This window comes from Panthera uncia, chromosome D2 (genome assembly GCF_023721935.1).
Source record: "Panthera uncia isolate 11264 chromosome D2, Puncia_PCG_1.0, whole genome shotgun sequence".
Taxonomy (NCBI): domain Eukaryota; kingdom Metazoa; phylum Chordata; class Mammalia; order Carnivora; family Felidae; genus Panthera; species Panthera uncia.
In genome coordinates this window covers 5135585-5161834 of record NC_064818.1, presented here as the reverse complement: position 1 = coordinate 5161834, position 26250 = coordinate 5135585, and the positions used below count along the sequence as shown (strand labels likewise).

Here is a 26250-nt window from a genome sequence, read left to right as displayed (position 1 = left end):
GCTCTCCTTCGTGGTTTGTTGGCTTTCTTTAGTGATATACTTGGATTCCTTTGTCTTTATTCCTTGCATGTCTATTGCTGGGTTTTGACATGTGGTTACAATTAGGTTTGTATGTAAACATCTTCTACATGTGGCGGTGTATGTTAAGTTGATGAATGCTTAAGATGGGCACCTTCTTTACTCCTCTTCACACTACATTTTAGGTATGTGTTGTCATATTTTATATCTTGTTGTTTTCTGAATTCTTTGATTTTTACATAAATACTTATTTTTACTGCTTTTGTGTTTCTCATTTTTCATGCTCTCCCTAATGTCTTTCCTTTCTGATCAAAGAATCCTCTTTAATAGTTCTTGCAGGATTGGTTAGTAGTCGTGAACTCCTTTAGTTTTTGTCTGAGAAACTCGTTATTCTTCTGTCTTGAATGATAGCCTTGCTGGATAGAGTATTCTTGGTTGCAGGGTTTTGTTTTTGTTTTTCCTTTCAGCCCTTTGTATATATCTTTCACTCCCTTCTGGCCTGCAAAGTTTCTACTGAAGAGTGCACTTATTGCCTTATGGGGTTTCTCTTATATGTAACAGTCTTCTTTTCTCTTGGTGCTTTAAATTTTTTTCTTTATCATCACTTTTTGCCATTTTAATTACCCTGTGTTCTGGTGTGGGCCTCCTTGGGTTGATTTGGGGGGAATCTCTGTGCCTTCTGGACTTGGATTTCCTTTTTTCCCCCAGATTAGGGAAGTTTTCAGCTATTATTTCTTCAAATAAACGTTCCATCCCCCTTTCTGTCTTCTGGGTTCCCTCTAATATGAATGTTACTATGTTTCATGGAGTCACTGACTTCCCTAAGGCTGTTTTCAATTTGCATAACTTTTTCCCCCCCTCCCACTTGTTCAGCTTGACTGTTTTCAATTACTCTTCCAGGTGATTAATTTATCCTTCTACTTCTTCTAGCCTATTCTATAAAGTGTGTTTTCACTCTCACTTATTGAGCTCTTCGTCTATAATTGGTTCTTGTTTTAATGTTTTCTCTTTGTTAGTGGTCTCACTGAGATCCTCCACTCTTAAGTTTAGTGAATATCTTTATCATCATTACTTTAAATTTTTATGAGGTATATATTACTTTTATGAGTTTCACTTAGGTCTCTTGCTGTGATTTTGTCCTGTTCTTTATTTGGGACATATTCCTTTGTCCTCATTTTTCCTGACTCTCTCTGTTTGTGCTTGTTAGGAAAATCACCTATGTCTCCTGATATTGAAAGTAATGGCCTTATGAAAAAGAGGTCCTATAGTGCAGTGTCCACTGTTCGTCTGAACCTGGCACTACAGGGAGTGTCTCCTGTGTGTGTTACATGTGCCCTGTCGTGCTCTAGTCACTTTTTCCTCTGGTCCAGTCATCTGCAATGGCTCTCTTTGCCTGTTGTGGGAAGCGTTTGGTCCCCAGCCAGGGTATGATGAATTTTAACAAGGTATATACGGATCTGCTTGCTAAACGAGATCTGGAGCTGCCATGGCCAGGACCAGGCTGGCCTATGGAGATCTGCTAAGTGCATATGGATGGGGCATGCACTTTAACAAGGTTCACCTCAGGCTTCTGTAGCACCTGTAGCCAGCCACAGCTGCTGGCAGGGCCAAAGCAAAACATGTGGGGTTCAGAGAGGTGGTGCTGGTGAGGTTTGCACTGGTTTTTGGATGAGGGGGAACTGCAGCTCTGGGGCTGAGGCAAGCATGACTGGTGAGGGCAGTCCACCAAAGTGCAGAGGCATCGGGTGGGGCTTGTTGGAAGCAAGTTAGATGATGGGTTTGGGTGTTGTGCTTGTTCCCTCAGGTGGCCATTGTTTATGTGGAGGCTGGGGGAGGAATGTTACCTGCCAGCTCCTTTGTTCCTGGAGGGGTCTCTCTGAGATCCCTGTCTCTTTGGGATAGGCTGTGTGATGAGTAAATCACTCTTTCTCCCATTTGCCCTCTGTGTTTTTCAAACTGCTGTGTATATGCAGTGTCTGCAGAAGCTGTTTAGTGTGCTGTCTCCTTAAGGGTTGGGGCTCAGCCCTCTAAGTTCTTGTGGTTCACCCAGAGCCCAGCCTGCTGATTTTTAGAATTCCAGACCTTAAGTCCCGCTGGTTGTAAGAAGTCATGAAATTCGGCCCCTCTCACTTTGATAGCCAAATGTTCTGGGGATTCATCTTCTCCATGCAGGCTCCCTGGTGTGATAGTCTGTTTTCCACCCTCCACTGCACTCCAGGCTCCCTCCTGTCTGCAGTTGGCCATGGTCTATTTAGGTCTCAAATAGCATTTCCACCCACTTTCTTCCATGTGGTCTCTTCTCTTCTTTGGTTGTGGAGTTCATTCTGACAGTCTCCAGGTCGTTTTCTGGGTTATTCAGACTATTGTAAATGCTATCTAATTGTATCCATGGGACAGAGTGAACTTAGGATCCTCTTGCCCCACCACCATCCGAGCCTCCACTGCAGCCTTTTTAAATATTAAGTTTTGTCACTTAATCTAGACCATGAAAGAATCCAGAAGTTGGATTATAAGAATTTATACTTATACATTTTATTGAATTTTTTAAAGAGATCTTTAGGGCCCATGAATTTCCAGTATTTTTTATGTGACATAGTTTGGTTTCTTATGTCGGTTTGCTAATGTCGATTACACTTCAGTTACTGGAGATACAAGTTAAGGTTCAAATCTGAGTCTGAAGTCAGGGGACTGTTGGCACTAATGGAGTGCCTTTTGCTAAAACACTGCTTAGTTGGGTCATAAAAAAAAATCAAAGTTAGATTAGTCCAACTAAAAGTATTGGCAAGAAAATATTCCAGTTAAGAAAAAGGACTACATCTTGTCTTCCAGCAGTCTGTATTCTGACATGGCAGCCAAAAGTGTTATTTCTGTCCCATCTTTCCCGACTTGTGCCATCTTACACCCTGCATCTCAACCCATGGGACTTTTGTAGGCTGATTATAGAAGCAGCTTTTCTGTTTGAAAAGGCCACTGTCTTTCCCCATGGTGGCCGCACCCTCGATAGAGCAGGGAAATTTATAATGCAGTAGGTGGTATCGTCAAACGTTTATTTAACTTCCTATGGTGTGTTAACTACGTAATCTGACGTTTTGGCAAATGAACCCCAGGCACTGGTTGGTTGAGAGTTTCCCCTGAAGCACCAGCTCTGAGTTTGAGTCCAGGTTCTGCCACTTAGACCCAGGGAGGGCAAGTTATTTGTGAAGAGGTCTTAGGTCCCATCTTGTGCACATAATGTGGATAATGAGAGAACCTAAAGAACGATTGAAGGATAAAGTACGTTGGTTCATACAGAATTCTATTATCTCCATTGCACTGATGAGAAGATAGACTCAGAGAGGTTAATTAGGTTGCTCAGAGTTGCATGGTTACTAAGCAGCATGGTTGGGACTTAATATTATAATGTGTTTAGCACACAGTAAGCACTGACTTACGAAGTGTTGGATGGAGATACATGGTTGTAACTTAAAAATATACCATTAAGTTTGATTTGACGTTTAATACCATCTTATATGCCTCTCACATTTATGACTGTAGTTAAAATAACAAACTTAAACTTTAATGATTGCAAAAAATATGTGAAAGCTGAGCTTAAATTATTAAATGCTTAAAGATAATAAAATATAATGATACTTTAATTGCCATTGTAAAGTGAGATTGACCTAATTTCCCCCCCAAGTAATTGATTCTCTTTCTATGCTTACTGCTCTGTTGGTGTATTACTCCCTGCCCTGACACATACATAGGGACCTCCACTCAGCACCCATTCTCACCTTTCCTGTTAATCGGCCCTAATTCCTATATTTCATATCCAAGTCACTGCCTTGGATTATGACATTTTTGCTCAGAAATCGAAATAACCTGAAAAGATAGTATACCTACTCATCATCACTTATAGATCATAGCATGAATTAATTTGTCAGACTATTTAGCTCATTTCCTGACTGCAAAAATCTCCTACGTGGTATTTATTCAATTAGTTGTGTAAATTGAGGAAGTATGCATCAATTTAAGACTAAGATGTTATTAAGCTTGCCTGAATATTAATATGTATGATAATTGAAGGACCATACATCATTGTATAGATGGTTTTAAATCTTTTTTTTGGTAAAAGGTGGGTCGTTCGTGGATTAAGTGAAGTAAAGTTTGTAAAGCTGTTAGCAGGATGCCTGGATCACAGTATATGATGAAAAGATGTTAGTGATGGTTATCATTATTGATAAAGTAAGAAAAGCACTTGACATACAAGTGCCTGATAATCAGTCTTAACCATAATCTGTATGAAGCCACTTAAAATGCGAGTGTTGATATTTACTAATAGTACTATGTGCATTCTTTGTGCTAAATTTTATGCTAAAAGGGATTTAACGTATGGGTCATATAATTTAATCCCAGTGCTACATCTAATTCAGGGTTAACTTTATTATTAAGACAAATCTCTTAAAAGTTAGGAATTTTATTCTTTGATTGACTTTTGAGCCTTAACAGCAAAACTCCTTTGTCAGATATTCCAATAAATTGCTATAGTATTTTGAGGAGAGAAATTTATTTCTCTGTTCTTATACTTTCTAAAATTTTACTGTAGGGGCGCCTGGGTGGCGCAGTCGGTTAAGCGTCCGACTTCAGCCAGGTCACGATCTTGCGGTCTGTGAGTTCGAGCCCCGCGTCAGGCTCTGGGCTGATGGCTCGGAGCCTGGAGCCTGTTTCAGATTCTGTGTCTCCCTCTCTCTCTGCCCCTCCCCCGTTCATGCTCTGTCTCTCTCTGTCCCAAAAATAAATAAAAAACGTTGAAAAAAAAAATAAAAATAAAATTTTACTGTAAAACTAAAATCTCTTGGTAAAGAATAGATTTAGGAGTGATATGGAATAAAAGAAAAGACAGTTTTGTTTGCATTCCAGAAAGAGGCACTTATTAAACAATTGTATTCAGAAATGATTTCCCAAGGGAAAAAGTAGAGGCTTTCTTTAAAAAATTCAAAATGATATGGAAGAGAACTCATCAAGATTTTATATGTAAAATAGGCTCTACAGAGTGACCTTTGAATCCTTTTCTTAGGTTATATACTTGTACATGAGGGTTTTTATTGATTAAGAGGTAAGTTTCTTTTAGTCTATATTTCCAAGTCAACTTAAAAAAAATTTTTTGGACATAGAATAAGATCTTTGACTAGTTGACCTGGGTTGAGTATTCCATCTCCCCACGATCTTATTAAAACAGTTACTTCAAGGTCAGATATTCTTGGATTGATTTTGAAAGGTAAAACATTTGTTCATCTATCAAACTTGGAGCATCTGCCATTTGCCAGGCGTTAAGCTGAAGGAGTTGGACACTGTCCTTAACCTCAAGATGTTAATAGACTAGGGTAGGAGTTGGCAAACTTTCCCTTAAAGGGTGGTGCAGTAAATATTCTAGGCTTGCAGGGCATACGGACTCTGTTGCAACTACTCTGCCACTGTATCTTGAAAGCAGCCAGAGACAATCCTGAAGCCAGTGAGCATGATTGTCTTCCATTTAAATTTGATCTACAACACTGGGTGGTGAGCCAGTGGGCTGTGGTTTGCTGTTTCTAGAGCGGGGCAGATAAATACACTGACAGGTACAACACAAGATCACTGTGACAGAGGTTGACACAGAGCACCTCAGGGGCACAGATGAGATGCATCTAGACCCTCTGCCTTTCTGGGTGTGTCTGTGCAGAGTCTACAGTGTGTGGGGGAAAACAACGAAGGGGAAATTAGGGAGATTATCAATCTAGGGTTTTCAGAGAAACTGATGGCTGAATTTCATCATGAAAATCAGGAGCAACTCACTAAGGGACCGGGCTCGAGTCTATTGTATGTAAACCCTAGGGACTTGTGAATTCCATCACCTTAATATAAGCCAATGATTCTAAACTATGTAGCATGGAATCCAATTGCTCAATAAATTAATAATCTCAAATTAAGAGGTTACCTTGTTGAATAAGTTTGGGAGATACTATCTCTTTTCCCTCCCCAGGTAGCTTTCTAATTTTTTTTAAACAAAGACTCTGATACGTAAAGATGATTTTTAAATTTCTATAGTTCAGAATTTCCTTATTTGTCATAGGATCCTTCTTGTGGTGTGCAATGTCTATTCATGTAGTGTTTTAGAAGTAATGTTTTGAATGGTGTGGCTTTGGAAACAGGCATAAACCAAAGGTGAAGAGTCCTACGTTCCATTTGTCTGTCCTGTGCAAGCAGCTGGGTTCCAGAAGCACTTCAAACAGATGGCAGCTGAGTGTTTGAGTTACCGGGTCATAGATGTCCAGCCCCTGGGAGATGGAAATTGAAGCAAGTTACTAGGATGTTAAGGTTAGGCAGAACAACTTGCAAACTCACTTGGTGAACTGGGAAGATGATGAAATTATGGAGTGATGATTCCAAATCTTGGGCAGTATCACTCCTAGGGGGGCTTTGCTTGTCACATGACCCGGAACACTACTAGCTTTTCACAGATAAGAACCAGAGATGCCAAATGCTCTGCACACCATTGCACAATGCAGATGCGTCCTGCCCAGATGCCAGTGGCGCCTTGTGGACAGACACTGCTAGGGGGAAGGCATAGTCGATGAGGGGCAAGAGATCACACCTCCAAAGATTTAAAAGACTGAGACTGGGCACAACCTTTTAGGCTGATTACCATCAGTACAACAGGAAATGTTGAAAATGCTATGTTTTAACAATCAGATGCAATCTGTTCAATTCCATAAATTGCCATCAGGTTATATTTTTGCTTATGCAGGGGCCATTGTAAGATTTACGGAGCAAAGGTGAGGTACCATGTGATCTTCCAAATAAGCCACAGGGTTAGATGCTGTTACACATTGGAGATGTAATTTAATCAAGTAGATCATTAGTGCCCCTCCCTTCCTCATGATCACTGTGATGGCAGCACCAGAGTAGGCTCAGTTCTTATTTTGAAAGTAGCCCTTTGGTGGGTTTTTTTAAAAGTCTCCTCTGAAAGTTTTTAAGGAAGATTCTGTATGTCAATAAATAATTTCCTTGGCTCATTTTTTTTTTTTTCTTGAGTAAATCGCCTCAGGGAAGTATTCCCATGGTTCCTGGAAAATAACAAGTAGAAGAGCTTTTGCCAGACCAGGGTTGCTATAAAATAAGGCACCTGTTGGTGATGTAAGAAGTACCCCATCCCCCGGGCTGATGCACCCCTACCAGGGTGAAATGGGTGACGTGCAGCGACAGGGTGAGCTGAGCTGCTTCCACTTATCCCCACGCAGGTGCCTTTGGACAGTGTGCAGACTGCACACCCCGGGCTCAGCACCACTACCGTTTCATTGCCTTTGGCTTCATTGGACAGACTCCTTCAACTTGCATGCGTGTCAGCACATACCCCATGACGCCCTCTGTGAAGACGAATGTCACACCAGCTAAATGATGCGTCCCTTTTCCTGAGTGCTTACCCCGTGTCAGCCTCTTGGCTGAGTGTCTCATACGTACTAATACTCATAACTGCTGCATGAGCTGGGTGTTTTTGTTTGCATTTTCTGATTAAGGAAGCTAAAGCTTACTGATTGTCTTTAAACATTTTATTTGTAAGTCATCTGTATGCCCGGTGTGGGGCTTGACCTTACAATCACAAGATCGGGAGTGGCAGGCTGTACCAACTGAGCCAGCCGGGTGCCCCTAAGGCTTATGGGCTTTGAAGAACTCTCCATAGTCGCATAGCTCGGAAATGGAGGCACCGGGATTCAAAACCATCTTTTATCCCTCATTCTCAATTCCCTGCTATTAGTTACTACACAGTAGGGGTTTCAGTGCATTTCTATGTTAGTGGGAGGGCACACGTATTTCAGGGTTCAGTTATAACACGAGTGCAGATGCTGTTCAGGAAGGACCTGTACTGAGATGCAGGAAGCTGTCAGGGACCATTTCCCAGGACAGGCAGTGTCTGAGCTGTCTCGAAGTTGACACAAACATGGAGGAATTCAAAGACTGATAAACCCAAACCACCGTGAAGTATCCGCTCACATCTGTCAGGATGGCTATTATCAGAAATGAAGATAAGTATTGGTGAGTGTGTGGAGAAATGGGAACCCTTGCCCTCTGTTGGAAGGAATACAAAAGGGTGCGACTGCTATTGGAAAACAGTATGCAGGTTCTGCAAAAAGGTAAAAAATAATAATAATAATAAAATAAAACTACCCTACGATCCAGCAATCCGGGGTCTTGATTCAACAGAATCAGGATCTCAGAGAGATAATAGCACTCCCTTGTTGCAGCACTGTTTGCAACAGCCAAGATGTAGAAACAGCCTCAATCTCTACTGACAGGTGAATGGATGGTTTATACCTACAGTGGGATACTATTCAGCCTTAAAGAAAGGAAGTCCATCCATATGCCGCAACACAGAGCAACCTTGATGGTATTACGCTAAGTGAAATAAGCCCATCATGGGGAGAGGACCGCTGCATGATTTTACTTGTATCGGGTCAAATGCATGCAACCATAGAGTGGAGTGGTGGTTGCCAAGGGATGGGGAAAGGGAAAAATGGAGAATTCTAATCAACAGCATAACATTTCAGTAAGGTGAAAATACTATACTCACTCTCCAACTTGGCTGTGCAATATTTTTTAAAGTTTATTTTTAAGAGAGAGCTAGACAGAGAGAGAGAATAAGTGGGGGAGGGGCAAAGAGGAAGGGGGGAAGAGTATCCCAAGGAGGCTCCGTGCAGACAGCACAGAGCCTGACATGTGGCTCGAACCCACAAACCATGAGATCATGACTTGAGCCAAAGGCAGCCACTCAACTGACTGAGCCACCCAGGCGCCCTGGCCGTGAAATATTTCTACAGCCAACAACAATGTATCCTACACTAAAATTTGTTGAGGGCAAGTTCCATGTTAAGTGTCCTTAACACAATAAAATGAAAATAAAATACAAAATAACCTAGCCTAACAAAATAACCTAGCCTAACAAAATTGCATAACACAATAACCTAAAATAAGATAACATACATAGGTTGAGAAGATTGGCTGCACTTCGGAAAACAAGCTGGACTAGGTTTGTGATTCTTAGTGATATTTTATTATTTTTTTCCTTAGTGATTTTTTTTTTTTTACATTATCACATACCAACTGAAAATAATTGGTAAAGCTGTAAACCCTGCTGTACATTTAAATCATCTGGGGAGGTGTTAAAACTTACATTGAATAACACGCATGAATCTTGAGGACATTATGTTAAGCGAATTAAGCCTGTCACAAAAAGATAAATACTGTCTGATTGCATTTATAGGAGGCCCCCAAGTAGCCAAATTCAGAGAGACAGAAAGTGGAAGGTTGGCTTCCAGGGTGAGACAGGAGAATGGGGAGTTAGTGTTCAATTGGTGCATTTTCAGTTTGGGAAGATGAAAAAAAGTCTAGACGTGGATAGTGGTGATGGTTGTACTACGGTGTGAATATATTTAATGCCATTGAACTATATACCTAAAAACCATTAAGAGGATAAAATTATGTGATGTATATTTTTATGACAGTTTGGAAATTACATTGCTTTCTTGGAACTCACTCTATGACTTCCTAAATCTGACCTTCTAATGACTGTCAGGTTTGGAAACCACTGTCGTAGGGCATGTTGACCAGGGATTTGGTCTAAGAGATTGGTAGTGGCTTTGAAAAAGGCGGTGAATCTGCAGAACTCCAAAACATTAAAATAAAATTTGGAAGTTTGTACTTGGGTATGTTATAGTCTTAGAAGATGCTTTTTTAAGACAGTACTTGTAGTATTTTTGTTGTGTCTATAAATAACTTGATCACTCACATTTGTCTAGTGCTTTAACTTGAAATTAAAGCACTTTTAAATACATTCTCTTACAGTATTTCATGGCCTTGGTTTGAGATTCCTCAGGCCAGAATTATCATTTCTACATTAGAGGTGAAAACGGTGAGACTCACTGAGCTCAGATGAATTACCTATTACCCATGGTACCTAGTGTGGGGGCGGTAGGAAAGATACCTAACTGATGGAAATGTAACTCTTGTCTAAATGAAAATTGCAGGAATAACGGTTTTATGGATTTTCTTCTTTGAATGGTTGAAAAACATCGTTGTCATTTCTGCCATCAATTCCACTAACCATTTCGATGGAAATACGGCAAATGAATAAAGTGATGTGGTAGAATGTACCAGAAGAGTCCTGGCAGAAGGCACACAGCTTGAGGCTTCGGCTGGGCAAGGCGGTGTGGGCTGTAGCTTCCCTGAGGGCGAATGAGTGGGTGACAAGGGAGGAGGACTATGCTTAGAGGAGCTCTATTCTTAGAGCTGCCCGTCTCTGAGCCCTTTACTTTAAAAAAAAAAAAATTGTTCATTTTTTAAGAGAGAGGGACAGAGAGAACAAGTGGGATAGGAGCAGAGAGAGAGAGAGGGAGAAAGAGAATCCCAAGCAGGCTCCACAGTGTTGGCAAGAAGCCTGAGGTGGGGCTCTAGCTCCTGAACCATGAGATCATGACCAAGAGTTGGAAGCTTAACCTACTGAGCTACCCAAGAGCCCCCTGAGCCCTTTACTTTAGAAGGGCTCCCCTCTAGATTCTCGCGGGTGTGGTCCCCTCTAGACCACATGCCACGATCAGGATCCTGGAATGCTATTGCCCAGATGGCCCTGAGCTCATGTCCAAGCTCAGCACCGGCCTCTCCTCAGGTCCTTTCTTCCCGCCCTGCCATTTGCTCCCTCCTGTGTCTGAGCGTTGACCAAGAGGCAGACGTGTCCGTGAGTGAGTGGTGGGGGGGGTGGGAGGATGGCTGTGATGCACGGTGCTTGGTTGCACAGGGAATCAGTGCCCTGTAAATATTAGTGATGGATCTGGAGAACACTTTGTTAAAATACAAATTATTGAAATACTTTTCCCTGTTGTTCTACCCTTTCCTCTTTTCCAAACAGATCGGCACGCTTTTTTTTCTTCTAAATTGACTATATTTGGCATATAACATTGTAAATGTAAGGTGTGCAACATGGTAATTGGATACATTTATATACTGTAATTTGATTGCCATTGTGATGATAATTACCACCTCCATCATATTATTCTTTGAGTGGTTGGAATAATTAAGTTCTAGATTCTCAGCAAAGTTGATTATAATATGGTATCCTTGCCAGAATTTACTACACGGTGCATTATATCTTTATGACTTGCTTACTATTACTATTTTTATTTCCCATTGTCACTTTGTATCCTTAACATCTGCCTTATCCCCCCACACCCATCCCCCGGTAACCACCATTTTACTCTGTTTTTATGAGTTTGGTATTTTCGATTTCACAAGCAGGTGCATCCTACAGTACTTGTCATTCTCTGATTTAGGTCACTTGCATAATGTCCTCAAGGTCCCTCCGTGGTGTTGCAAGAGGCAGGGTGTCCTCCCTTCTCATGGCTGAATAATATTCTATGTATGTGACATATAGGTGTGTGATTATATAATCCATTACATATAGACAAATATGTCTATGTATTTGATTCTCACGTCTTCTTTACCCATTCCTCCATTGGTGGGCACCTTAGGCTGTTTCCATATCTTGGCTTTTGTAAATTAATGCTGCAATGAACACATGAATTTCTTGATCTCAGAATATGTGGTCAATACTAAAAGCTTCCAGAAGATACGGTCCTATCTATTTTTAAAACCTAAATTCATTTAATGAGATTAAAAAGAGTAGAGTCAAGTGGGGAAAGAAGGACCTTTGGAAATGTTTCCTCAAGAATGAATTTCTCTGCATGGACTCACCTGGGAGGGATGGCCGGAAGCATTGGGTCCCCAGCTTGACCAAAGGTCCCCTCTCTTATCTCTGGGCACAAAAGCAGAGAGCCATTGGACATCATGGGTTCTTCGTGATCTTGATAGCAGAGAGATGAGAGAGTTTACGTTCCAGCCTCTGGCCATGACATGTCTCCTGGATTTGGTGTGACCTTGAGGAAGGGCTAAACAATGAACATTATCAGATAGCCAACTGAAAAATTGTTCCTACTCCAAAATAATTTGATTGAAGAGAGTGAACAAATGAAAATTTCCAGCACTCCTGAGTCTATATTGAGACTTACATCTGACATATTAGAACATTTATTTTGATTATTGAAGGTCGTAAACAATGATAACACTTAGAACATAAAACTTTTATTTAATTATGGCAGCTGCTAATGTTTATTGAACATTCACTGTATGCCAGTCACCTTCTCAATGCTTTGTATCTGTTCTTTTGCTTACTTTCACCACAACCCTATGCAGTGGGTGGTTACATCCACCCCTCCAATTTTTTAAGGGAAGGAAACTGAGGTCTAGAGAGTTTATATTGCTTGCCCAAGGCATAGCTAGTAATTAGTAGCAGAGCCTAATTCAACTTGATTCTCTTTCATTCAGAAGTCCATACATTATACGGTGGCTCAGGATAAGGAGTTTATATTGTCTCACACAACTGATAAAATTATACCTCATGTCTCCATAATGGTTTGCTTTATCTAAAGTATTTTTACACACAGGAAAAAAATTCTAATTCTTAGAATCTGTACGATAATAGGTAGCCTGTGAAGGTTGGAGTCACTGTGTGATAAGAGCTAAATGTTGCTGATAGACGATGAATCTAGCAGTGATGTATGTAGTATATACTGAGGTGGGGGCAAGAGACCCCCAGGAGGGGGGTTATAAGTTATATGACTATTTATAAGTTATAAGACTATTGCATAGCTGACTGAGTCAGGATCAGTGACAAATGATCTAATTATGGGAGAAAAGTGTGTTGAGAGCCAAAAACATACTTTTGTTGATGAGCCCCCTAAGGGGAAAGTTCACGTTATCTATGAGGTTAAGAAGGACCCTTACTTAATCCTTCATCAGTAGAAACTGGTTTCTTTGGCAGGTCAGATTTCTGCTTTTATTCACTTGGTATGAGCTGCAGGAAGCCACTGGCACCAAAATAAACAATACCTGTCAATATTCTTCTTTTTATTTATTTTATTCATTTTGAGAAAGAGATGGGGGAGGGGCAGAGAGAGAGGGAAAGAGATAGAATCCTAAGCAGGCTTTCCACTGTTATCTCGGCTCCTGATCCAGGGCTCGGACTCCTGAACCATGAGATCATAACCTGAGCCGAAATCAAGAGTTGGGCACCCAACTGACTGAGCCACCCAGGCAAACCCCCAGTCAGTATTGTTGGCATTAATCTTGATACAGAGCTGATTTCTAGTGACAGAATGAAAAAGCTTCTGTGCTCCAAATGCTACCCAAAAGTAAGTAATGGAACAGCATGCTCTGCTCTAGGTAGAGGACATTGTCCAACTATTTCCAGATTTGCGTTTGTTGGAGATACCTTGCCTTAAAAATAGGGGGCTACATCTAATACCCTGGTTATATTTAAAAATGAATACCAGTGCTATCAACAATAGCCCAATTATGGAAGGAGTCCAAATGTCCATTGACTGATGAATAGATAAAAGTAGATGTGAGATATAGATACAATGGAATATTACACGTGATCTAAAAGAATGAAGTCTTGCCATTTGAAACAACATGGATGGAAGTAGCATGCTAAGCGAATTAAGTCACAGATAAATATCCTATGATCTCACTCGTATGGAACTGGAGAAACACAACAGATGAACGTAGGGGAAGGGAAGGAAAAATAAGATAAAACCAGAGGGAGGAGACAAAACATGAGACTCTTAAATACAGAGAACAAACTGAGGGTTGCTGGGGGGGGTGTTGGGTATGGGGATGGGCCTTAAGGAGGGCACTTCTTGGGATGAGCACTGGGTGTTACATGTGACAGATCTGTCACTGGCTCCTACTCCCGAAACCGATACTACACTGTGTGTGAACTAACTTGAATTTAAAGAAATAACTTTACAAGAAAAAAAGAAAATACGTACACAAATAAAAACAAAGGCTGATAAAATCAAACCTTCCATTGCTAAGTAGTTTGAAAACATCAAAACGTGTTTGTTCACTGTGAAAAATATTCAGGTAGTTTTTGTGGGCTGCTTACTGCAAAGTCCCCCCCCCCACTCCCTCGGATCCCACTGCAGTCTACCAGGAAATCACACTGCCTCTACCTGCAGGATCCAGCAGAACTCAGGTGTTCTCCCAGGCCCTCCCCTGCTTCCACCCTTTCCAACCCTCACCATCTATCAGGCAGTAGACCCCTAGCTGGCCCACAACCTCTGCTGTCTGCCTCCCTGCCATTGACTCTTCACAGAGCTGGGACAGGGTCTCTGGAGTCCACTAAGTGCTACAGACCCCTTGCCTTCCTGGTTCCTCTACCTGGATTCTCTCTCTCGGATCCTACGGTTAACTGTCTCCCTCACCTCTCAGGTTTCTGCTACCGCCTCACATTTTCAATGACAATATCCTCATCCTGGCCAGTCTTTCGCCTTAGACTCCCTCCCACTGTAATGCCTGTGGAAGTTTTCTGACGGAAAATGCTATAGCCCTTACCTCATGTACTTTATCATACGTGTGTGTGCGTGCACACATATATAATTGTGTCACATGTGCTTATTACGTTTGCTCTTTATGTTCTATTTCTGATCAGTAGGCAGGAACCTTGGCGTTCATTGATGAATCCCAAACACCTACAACAATTTGTGGTCCATAATAGGCACTCACTTAAGTTTTCCTGAGTAAATAAATCATGTAGTTAAACCCGTATTTTAACAACGGTAAGAATTTTTTTTCTTTGAAATAGACCCACAAAGATACATTGTATTTAGTTGTAACCATGATTGTGCCTTTTATAACTTTTGGTACAATAAAAATACAGTTATCAAACAGAACATTTTGAGAATACAAGAAAGTAGAGAAAAGGAAAAAAAAAGTTAAAAGATTGTTATTCCACCTACCACAATATTTGTTAACCTTCCGCTATTTTCCTGCAGAGATTCTCTATGGATAATTAAAGGGGGACTTAAGGAAAACATCTTACATTATGCATATTTTTTACCACCTTTTCCTTGTAATGTTGTAAGTATTCCATGTTTACATGCTTTTCAACACTTTTAATAACTGTAAGTCAGTGGTTCTCCAGCTTAGGTGGGTTATATCTCTCGATATTGACTGTATTAGGAGTTAAAATCAGAATATTTAAAGATATTTACGAGTGCATTTAAAACCACCAAAAATAAACATTATATGTTAACATAAAAAGTGTATTTTTAATAAAGATGACTGCATCTTCCAAAAACAAACAAAACTTAGTGAACATAGAAGTTTGAATTTACATTTTTTGCAAATCAAGTCAATATCTGGCTTGCTAGAAAACAAATTCTCATATTTGCTTCTGTATTCAATCTGGTGAATTTCTTTTGGTGGAAGTATATGAAAAGATCACTCTCAGAGATTGGTGGTAGGAAAGGGGGGGAAGTAGGCTAATGACGTTTTCAGATAATTGTGGACCTTGTTCTTTGATACGACACCACAGCCCAACAAATACTGGTTTATTGAAGGTTAAATGCAATATGGAATGTCAAACAGTAGCTACCTTAGAATCTATTGATCCATCTTGTACTTCAAATAGATCTTTATCCATGCATGGTTTTGTAACATCATGCATGTATCAATCACCTGGCAAAATACTGCTTCACTGCACTATGCAGGATTTCCAATCCTAAAAACCCTATCTGTTAATATCCACATATCACCAAAGATCTCATCAGAAAAGTCTTCAAGTATTGGAAAGCTGCTAAGCCCAAAGTGGCAGCTAAAAGTTTTGTGAAGTTGTAATTTTCATTTGAAAGTTCACATTTTATCATGGGCAACAAACACTGCCTGGTTTGTCCCCCCCTTGTAGTAAAAGGCTCACTTTGTTCTTTTTTGAAAAACTGTCTGCCAGATACACACATCTGAATAACCACAGTTTGTTGGTCATTGCCAAGTAAAAATGATGTTCCTTGGATCAAGTGGAAGTCTTCAGCTTGCCGTTCCAACAAAGACACAAGGGATCTGGGGCACCTGGGTGGCTCAGTTGGTTAAGCGGCTGACTTGGGCTCAGGTCATGATTTCGCGGTCCATGAGTTCAAGCCCCGCGTCGGGCTCTGTGCTGACAGCTCAGAGCCTGGAGCCTGTTTGGGATTCTGTGTCTCCCTGTCTCTGACCCTCCCCCATTCATGCTCTGTCTCTCTCTGTCTCAAAAATAAATAAACGTTAAAAAAAAAAAATTAAAAAAAAAAAGACACAAGGGATCTTCCTGGAGACTGCCACCATGCTTTGGTATACCCAGAAGGACAGCTTGCATACTTGCCATTTTGTCGTACACCATATTCAAAAGAGGCGTATTTAAGAGTTGAAACATAATAATATTAATAACTTTTATTATTTCATCAAAAATGTGTTAAAGTAAAAAACGACGTTTTATTTCATTTTTCTAACTGTGGGTAAGTGGGGATTAAGCATAAAATGGCAACGAGTGCAGTTTGGTGGTCACTGCCTTAACCTGTGCTGAGGGGTCCCCGTTGCTTTCACACCATCGGTGCAAATACCAGCCTAGCTGTTCTAGAATGACCCATAGGTGGGAACAATTATTCCACACCGGATAGCTCAGTCCCACTTGTGTTTGTAGCCAGCTGTTCGTAGAAAAGATGATCTTCTTTGATGATTGGTTGCTTCTGGTAGCAGATAAATACAAGCAAAAGGGCAAGTGTAGTCATGTCCATACATTAATCCACTCGGAAGGCAAAAGTGCAGCTCTGTAAAGAAGAACTGAACTCCCTTCTGTGCTCACAGCTGTAGCTTTAATTCAACTAGATGCTATATCATTGGAAAGAGGCAGTGCAGTGATTTCTTCTACTGACTTCATCCAGCGGGCGTGGAACGAGGTCAACTCTGCAATCCTTTCTTGGTCTCTGAGCTACCGTGGGCCTTTTCGAGTCATTGCAGTATGGTGACTCATCCCATGAGGTGCTCCCCTTCCTAATTTAAAGGCCGTACCGGGGCGCCTGGGTGGCTCAGTCGGTTGAGCGTCCGACTTCAGCTCAGGTCATGATCTCGCGGTCCGTGAGTTCGAGCCCCGCGTCGGGCTCTGGGCTGATGGCTCAGAGCCTGGAGCCTGCTTCCGATTCTGTGTCTCCCTCTCTCTCTGCCCCTCCCCCGTTCATGCTCTCTCTCTGTATCAAAAATAAATACACGTAAAAAAAAAAAAATTAAAAAAAAATAAAGGCCGTACCGAACGATTTTTGGCTTTCAGAATCCTCATCACGTCTACATTTAAAAGTTCCATTTCCTTTTCTTTAAATTGTGAATGATTGGGCTCAAAGTGACATCATAACTGACACAATAAGGTTGTTTAAGAAATATTCCTTTCTGTAAGACAATAAGGGAAATTACAATTCTTAGGGAAAAGTTGATTTTGTCATATTTTTCTTGTAGTGACATTCTTAAAAATGAACAAAAATATAATGAGCTTTCTTTTATTTAGTTCTTAATAATAATTACAAAAGTCTGAAGCTATAACAGCTTTAGATAAAATTCTAAAAGTTAGAAATATTTTGTAAAACATATAAAACTATTATTGTGACACAAGATATGCAAATGTATTTTCTTCTTACTGTTTTGGGTTTTTTTCACTTTGACACAAGAAACACAGGTCTGGGGGCGCCTGGGTGGCTCAGTCAGTTAAGCGTCCGACTTCGGCTCAGGTCACGATCTCACGGTATGTGAGTTCGAGCCCCGCGTCGGGCTCTGTGCTGACTGCTCAGAGCCTGGAGCCTGTTTCAGATTCTGTGTCTCCCTCTCTCTCTGACCCTCCCCCGTTCATGCTCTGTCTCTCTCTGTCTCAAAAATAAATAAATGTTAAAAAAAAAAAAAAAAGAAAGAAACACAGGTCTGAATAGCCAGTTATTCAGGAGTTCAAAAGAATGATCTGCTGAATGATAAGGTTACGAGATTATAGCACATGTGTGATAACTGTCTAGTAAGAGCACAGATTTACTGAAATTATGCTGAGTTAATTTCTGTAAATAGTACACATATTATAAACCTATATACTACCTTACATTCTAGGAAACCCAAGAACATACAAGCATATATCCATTAGCCATCAAAGCAATGATGTCACCATATTTTGTCTTTTTTTTTTTTTAATTTTATTGTTTATTTATTTTTGAGAGACAGAGAGATAGAGCATGAGCGGGTGAGGAGCAGAGAGAGAGAGGGAGACACAGAATCCGAAGCAGGCTCCAGGCTCTGAGCTGTCAGCACAGAGCCTGACGTGGGGCTCGAACTCATAGACTGCGAGATCATGACCCGAGCTGAAGTCGGATGCTTAACCCACTGAGCCACCCAGGTGCCCCGATGTCACCATATTTTGTACAGTGTCTGTGGGATTCTGTTGTATACATGTGAAAGAATACGGTATTAAAGGCAAATGACAAGTTACACTATTTGCTTTGACTTTGAGGACCCCCCTTAAAAGGGTCTTGGGGAATCTGCAGCCTCTTACATCACATTTCAAGCTGCTGCTGTATAAAATTCTATATTCTGTAAGTGTTTCAATTTCATTGACACATGGCTGTAATAAAATTCTTTGTACTTGGGTTTTCTCTCCCCTCTGTTAGTTGTTCCTTTCAAACAGTAGATTGGCAGAAATAAAAGCATTAAGACAAATTCAGAATGTGGGACATCCAATAAGACAGTTGTCCAGTCTCTTCCAAAAGTTAATGCCATGGGGGAAGGTGGGATAGGGGTGTTGTAGAACGAGAGACTAGAGGTAAAGGTACAGAACAGCCAAAAGAAATTGATGTGCAGAATTTTACTGGATCCTGGTTTGAGAAGAAAAAAAAAATAGTAAAGACAGTTTTGAACATAAGTAATATTTGAATATGAAACAGATACTAGATGTTATTACAGAAGTGATGTTCATTTTCTTATGTATGATAATGGTACTATAGTTAGTTAGACACACGTTCTCATTTTTCGGATATGTATGCTGCAGGTGAGGGCCTGGGGTGAAGTTTCATGGTATCTGCAACTATGAAATGTTTCCTCGAAAATGATCTATGAGCCTATTTATAGACACAAAGAAAAGTGGGTGAACTGAAGGTTCATAAAGATGGCACAAGTGTAAAGAGTGGCAAATCTAGGTGGTGGGGATACAGGTGATTCTTGAGCTATTCTTTCAGTCTTTCAATTTGTTTAACTTTTTTCATGATAAAAAGGTAGTTGATAAATCAAACGTTATTAATACTCTTCATATCCATATCACTATCGAAAAGACTATAGAACTGTTTTGAAAGTTGCATGAGGCATTTTCTAATAATGTGACTGTAACCCATACCAGCCAGTGGCTAAGTGATGAGCTCCACGTAATTTAGAGGGGGATTTTCCAACTTCTGTCACTTATGTTGGGTGGTGCCACCTCAGGCCAACTCTCAAGGGCACACTTGTCAAATCTGTAAAAGGGGTGACAATAACAATGGTGATTTCAGAAGGTGGTTGTAAAACAAAACTTTATGTTCTCTATAAAATGCTTACCCCAGTGCCTGGCCAATAGGAGAGACTCAAATCTCGTCTTGTATTATTGTCTTTGCAAATTGCAAATTCCAAGTCCTTACTTGATTCCATTAGAAAAACCAATGGCAGAGCTTTACAGGCATTAAATCATCCCTATTACATTACCTTCAAACACATTCTGTAACTTCAGGCCTATTGTAAGTCCTTAGGGGAATCAACAGTCTTAATAGATGTGTAAGAATTACTTGTAATTAGCATGAAGATTGTTATAATAAATTATTTTTCACTTAAAATATTCTTCTCTACAGTTGAAACATTTTCTGGACGTTTGTCCTTATAATTATTTTGCCTTCAGTCTTCTAAGTCATAAACAACTTCATCTTGAATTATATGTGCAAATGAGTAGAGTCTACACGAATGTCTTTTGATGTTTGGGGGAAATTTAACCAACATATTTCATGGGTAGAATTCCAAATTATGAATATCCTCAATTGTTTTGTTCTTGGTGTTGAAGCTCTTGGTGAACCAATAATTCTTAGAAAGGAAATTAATCCTATGAGAGGGGATGCCTGGGTGGTTCCCTTGGTTAAACATCTGACTCTTGATTTCAGCTCAGGTCATGATCTCATGATTCGTGGGTTCGAGCCTCATGTTGGGCTCCTCACTGTTAGCACATGTGCTCTCTCTCTCTCTTACTCTCTCTCAAAATAAATAAATTTAAAAATATATTGTTTGTAATCATAAAGGTCTTAGGATTTTAAAGATAGCTACAGAAGTATATTCAAAGCAATTTATTAAAGTGAGGCCATTTATTTTTTTGTCAGTTGCTTTCCATTTTGTTAAATTTAGAAGTTCCCCAGTTGTTAGCATTTTTTCACAATGTTTCTTCTTTAAAATCAGCCTTAATCTTCGTTGGTAACAAATGCTACTGAATGCTTTGAGACATTTAAAATTGTCAAAGATTAGGATAAGCATACAACAGAATATTATTCAGACATGAGAAAGAAGGAAGTTCACATTTGCAACATGGCTGGACCTTGAAGGCCTCATGCTAAGTGAAACAAGGCCAGACTGAAAAAGACAAATACTGTATGCTATCACGTGTATGTGAAATCGAAGTAAAAAGTCAAGGTCATAGAAACATTGGGTCTTAACGTGGGTGCGGGGGGGCTGGAGGGTGGAGGAGACAGGAAGATGCTGGTTAAAATGATACAAACTTTCAGGTACAGCTTAGGATGAATAAGGTCTATATCTAACGTATCACATGGTGATGATGAGCGGTAACACCGTGAAATGTGCTAATGGAGTAAAACTGCAAATATTTTCCACCAAAAAAAAAAAAAAAAAGATAAATATATGCGGTAACACGTGTGTTAATTACCTAGATGGGATGAGCCCTTTCACGATGTGTACATGTATCACGATGTACACTTTAAATATCTCATTCTATTTGTCATTTATACTCAGAGCTGAAAAAAAAAGCACAGTTGCGAAAGGTATTTAAAGTGCCCTTCCTACAATTTAATGTTTATGTTTTTGCTTAATGTATTATGTCATCAAGCACATACTAATTTTTTTTTTTCTTGTGGACAAGAACTCTCCAGAACGTGGAATTATTATGGTATGGATTGGCATGGACATAGCATAGTTCAGATAAAGTGGAGCATAGAAGAGACTATAGGCTTGTCTAAGGAAGGGAGCCAATTATAATAACATGAGGAAAACTCGATTGTAGTTTGTGCTTTCCACCAATACCACTGGGATAGAAGCATTCTGATCACCCTTCCATCTTAGGAGATGCTGAGAGATAGCTCATTAAAAGAACAAGGAAGGGGTAGGTTTTTCCACCTGCATCACTCATGGAAATAGTTTCCTCTGTCTTCCTCTGTTTCTGTGAGAAGTTCCATCCAGCTGCTGAAATAGACTGCCTTCTGGAAATTAAAACCCACACGGCTAAGACCATAGCAGTAAATCTGGTGGAACAGATGGGCCTGGGTGAATTGTTCTACCTCTGAATAAAGACCTTGGGATTTTGTCAGTAGGCTTTACACTAAGTAATAGGAATCAGAGGGACAGATGAACGGTATGCTCTGATTTCTTTCATTGTATTGTTCTAATCAAGCCTGAATTATTTGCTAAGTCAAATATCAGATACGCAAATGTAGATGCACTCATTATAGCCTTCTATTTAAGCATTGAAGTATGATTATATGAGACTTCAGTTCTGTATCCCAGTTAGGCTTTCCAGTGGAGTTTCAAGAATGACATGTTGATGGGTGTGTTTATTTCTTTTGAAGTCATTACTATTTCACATATAAAAGAACTTTTGTTGGTCTGTGCATTTAGCGTCGCTCCGTATTTTCCTTTGCTGGTCATTGGGTGGAAAAATTAGAGAAGGAGGATGTAAGGGAAACTAACATTTTCCTGGCCTACTGAGTCTGGCTTTTTTTCTCCACGTCTGATCTGCTCCTTATCATTGTCCCAGGATGCCTTCACACATCCCTGCTTTCATAACTTTGCTCCACACGTGCTAACGTGTCGTTGTTTGTAAATGATAGAAAATACAGGAGTTGAATAAGACAGATAAGCTGTTCTTATTTTTGTGGGATTTTAATTCTCGCAGGGAGAATACCCCAGAACAAATCCGTGATTAAATATCTAATGACTGCTAGAGCAGGGGAAAAAGGAGTTCTCGGGGGGAGAACCTGACCTGGCTGGAGGGGGTTGGGGAGAAAGCAAGCTTCCAAGGTTGTTGAATGAATGCTTGTAGGTGCGAGTGTATCATCATTCAAGCTGTGTCCTAAAGAATGAGTAGAGGTGTCCTGTACCAGGGAGTGTGCGTGAGTGCGTGCGTGTACGTACAGAGGGACCTAGAGAGGAATCTGGTGAGAGAAGACTGGTAAAGAAGAAAATCTTTTTTCCCCCATTATAGCCGAGGCATCTATAATTATAAGTGGGCTTTAGCCTCAGCTCTGGCCCACTTCTGTGTTCTCCCTGGCACAACATGCCTTTTCCCTGTCGGTCATCAAGTCACGCTCGCGTCCGTGCTTTCCTCTTCATCCGCAGGTTCTTGGTCGTGAAACGTTTGCTGTTGCATGTTCCTGTTTGGTTGGTGGAAGGAAGTTGCTTCACCATCTTCTCTGTTTGCTTTTGCAGTGTCCCAACGTTCCAGAGCCTTCCTGAAGAGATCCTCAGTAAGCTTGCCGATGTCCTTGAAGAGGTAATTGTTTTTAAGCCCTTGAACTTTGTGGGTTGGGACATAGCCCAGCACAGCAGCGTGATGACGGGTCACCCACGGCAGAGAGACCCTGAAAGAGCTTTCAGCCCTGGGGTGAGCAGTGTACGTGGCTTTGAATAAAAGCCAGCTCAGCACACCTGTCATTTGTACGCAGTTAGAAAGGTGCAAATCGACTTAGCGACTGAGGGAGAAAAACCCCATTGTGGCAAATAGGATGTTTCCTTTGACTTCCAAGAATGGGAGATGGCAAATTTCTCTCTTCTTTCCATCCGTATAAAGCAAGATTTCAGTAACTGCCCCTCAGAAGCTTCAGATGAGCAAATTTACAACAGGTATATGTTTTATTAGCATATGAGTACGTATGCACCAATGCAAAAATGTCGCTAATATTCGTATTCTCTGAAGCTGTGAAGCCCAGGGAATGGTACAACAGGACCCACTAGGTTTGCAGCATCCTGACTGGCCAGGGCAGGATAGGGTCTCTGCAGAGACAGCAAAGGAGGGGTACCAGAGCGCCTATGCAGGAGCACAGGGTGATGGGGGTGAGAGGAGCTGGGGGACACCTGCTCTGGTATCTTCTGCTTCCCCAGGGATCCCGAAAGCAGGGTCACCAGCTGAGGATGAAGAACAGGTGGAGGTATGGGAGGTTCGGGGACAGAGGAGGAGGCAGGACAGATGTGGAGGCGTGGATGAGCTAGGAAAACACAGCGTGACCGCCAGGTGCCCTGCCACCCCACTTGACATTAGCCGTCCCAAATCTAAATTAAACAGGCGAGGAAGAGTTGATCGAAGACTTGTGATAGGGGGCACAGATCAGGCTCAACCCTGCTGGAACAAGAGGTGGCAGATTTTTAAGTCCTGGGCTGAGCTAGTGGAGAATAAGGGAGGGGGAGAGAAAAGCCCTCCTGGGGTAGGAGACCGGCCAGTGTGATGAGGTCCTTGGAATTGGCCCATCGTCCCTTGGAGAAGCCGCGCTCCTGCCCTCCCACAGACACGCAGATGGGTACTTGGCCAAGAACAAGGAGGGGTGAGGAGAGAATATGGAGCTGAGGCGCAGGTACAGAAAGGACGGTGGCTCTGGCCCTGGGATGTGGCCAGCGCGAGGATGGGAGGTGTGTGCGGAGGAGCGGGGCCAGCTGGAGATGGTGGCATCGGGGGGTGTGAGTCTCAGGAGCGCTGAGCAATTGTCAGAGTTGTGCGCGAGCAGGGATGACTTGGGAAAATGACGAAGATGGTTTCCTCTCCGGGCCCCCCCCACCCCCGCCCATCCCGGCCCTTCAAGGATCCGTAGAAGCCCAGAGGTTTCTCTACGCGAATTCTAGCTCCAGGCCTATGGGAAACAGCCCGCCTACGATGCGCCGGTCTCCCTCACCTCCTGTGTGAACACAAAGGAAAGCAGAAGTCACATTGGGTAACCAGGTTCAAGTGGACGGAAATCACGAGAAAAAAAACAGTGGTTGCGCTTCTCCCTGAACGCCCTGACCCCTGTGCCTGTCGCCTCTTGGGATGCAAAACCGCTCTCCCTGGCCCTTTCGGTTTTTCCTTTCCTCGCTGAATACACGCCGAAGAGCTCTCTGATGCCCTTTTCTCTTTTTCACCAAAGCAAACTAAAAGTACAGACTTGACTAGTCCCAATCAAGCCCTTCGAAAAAATCCTTTAATCACGTTCTTTCTTTGCCACAGCTGTGGGAGGATTTGTATGCTCTGCAAGACAATGGCGAGAGCTCTGTAACCATTCTGACCAAAGAAAGATTTTTGCCTTTTAGGTCAGATTTCCTAATCGGCAGGTGCCTTAATGGACATTTGGATGGTGTGAGCCACAGTGCATCCTATAGGGATGCTGCGGGGGAAGGGACACGCGTGTCTAGGCGCCCACGTATTTGTTGTGAGGACACGGAAGTGAAGTAAACAGACAAAATGCAAAGTAGACCTATGAATAGACCACGCGGTGCGCGGAAGTATTCGACTCAAGTTGCATAAACAAGTATAGTGAGACATTAGATGCAATTATGGATCAGATAGAGTGAGCAAATTGGGAAGAACAAAAGCAACGGTAATGTCACATCACGTTAATGGGAATGTGCTTGCATAGTAATGGAGCTGTCTTTCTTTCTGCAAGTGTCCACAAGATGAAAGAAGGCCAGATCCTCCTGAAAGGACAGCGGTATTATTGTAGCGTTCATCAAAGAAGTGGCAGCCTTGTTTGTTGGGCAGATATTTGGGGAGCACCTGCCCCATGCCAGGAATTGCTGAGGCTCTGGGGATCCGGGGCTGTGCTCCGGCAACGTTAAGTTCCAGCGGAGGCGACAGATGAGGCGAACGGTGCTGGGGATGAGGCCGCTCGGTATGGGGTTGCTGTAGGAGGACCTCCCTGCGGAGGTGAGGTTCATGCTGATGTCCAAATGCAGATAGGAGATGCCCTGCGTGCCGGGCAGAGCTGGGAGCAGACGCAGGTCCTAAAGCAGGAGGAAGCTTCTTCCCCTTGAGGAACAGGAGGAAGGTTTATAGCAGGCTGACATGGGGCTGGAGGAAATCAGGCAAGGCCTGTTGACAGTGGCTTTGCGGGCACGATGAGAACTTTGGTTTTTATTCTGAGCACGATGGGGAGACGTGGAGGGTTGGAAGCCGTGAAGGGGCACGTTCTGAGTTGTGTTTTAATCACCTCTGGCTGGCTGGTGGGTGAAGGGGGGTTGGAGTGGATCAGACTGCCGTCAGCCCAGTGAGGCTGGGCGTCCCTGTGCGCGCATACTCTCTGGCTCTTATTCCTTCTAGTCACTGTGAAACAATACTTCCAGTGTAAGGGGACAAAAAGAGTTCAAGAACGGGGGCAGGGGACGCAGGGGCAGAGAGAGAGATAATGTGTCACAGATGGAAAGAGGAATGAAGTGGTTCAGGAGGGTCTTTGTGACTAAAGGACACGTAGGGGACACTTGGAGCATCCTCTCCTACAGGTGTAAAAGAAGCCTCTGTCCGAGCCATTTCTGCCACTGCCCCCCAGCTCCCCCGCCCCTCAGTAATTTCTAGTGCAGACGTACATAGCCGCTTTTGTGTTCGTCCCTGTGAGATTCTATAACAGGAACTAGTACCCTTACTCTTTTTTTTTAAGTTCATTTATTTTGAGAGAGAGAGAGCTCAAGTGGGGGAGCCACAGAGAGAGGGGGGGAGAGAGAATCCCAAGCAAGCTCCATGATGTCAGCACAGAACCCAGTGCAGGGGGGGTTCTCACGAACCCAGAGATCATGACATGAGCCGAAATCAAGAGTCAGATGCTTAACGTACTGAGACGCCCATGCGCCCCCTAATACTCTTTTTCTAGGTATGGCAATTTAGCGACCCTTGCTTTTTTGTCTTTATATCATAGAGTAGAAAGATTTCCTTTGCATATTGAATCTCCCTTGCCTCTTTAGGGACATATAAAAGTTCTCTCTAGTTCCTTTCAGGAGGTACGTGTAGGCATAAGTTCTTGTCAGAAGACCTATCCGATGAAGCACACTGATCCCAACCTTTTCCCAGGCTGGGTTCTGCAAAGACAT

The 26250-nt window shown here is 42.0% G+C and overlaps 1 protein-coding gene across 3 annotated transcripts in view; it reads left to right on the top strand.

Annotated features, from left to right (window-relative positions):
* Positions 1 to 26250, top strand: part of PRKG1 (protein kinase cGMP-dependent 1) — a 1263577-nt gene that overhangs the window by 881474 nt on the left and 355853 nt on the right. For all 3 annotated transcript variants that reach the window (XM_049646038.1, XM_049646037.1, XM_049646039.1), the window contains exon 5: positions 22636 to 22699. In XM_049646038.1, coding sequence (XP_049501995.1) covers positions 22636 to 22699 — 64 coding nt within the window. The remainder of the gene's footprint in view (positions 1 to 22635; positions 22700 to 26250) is intronic.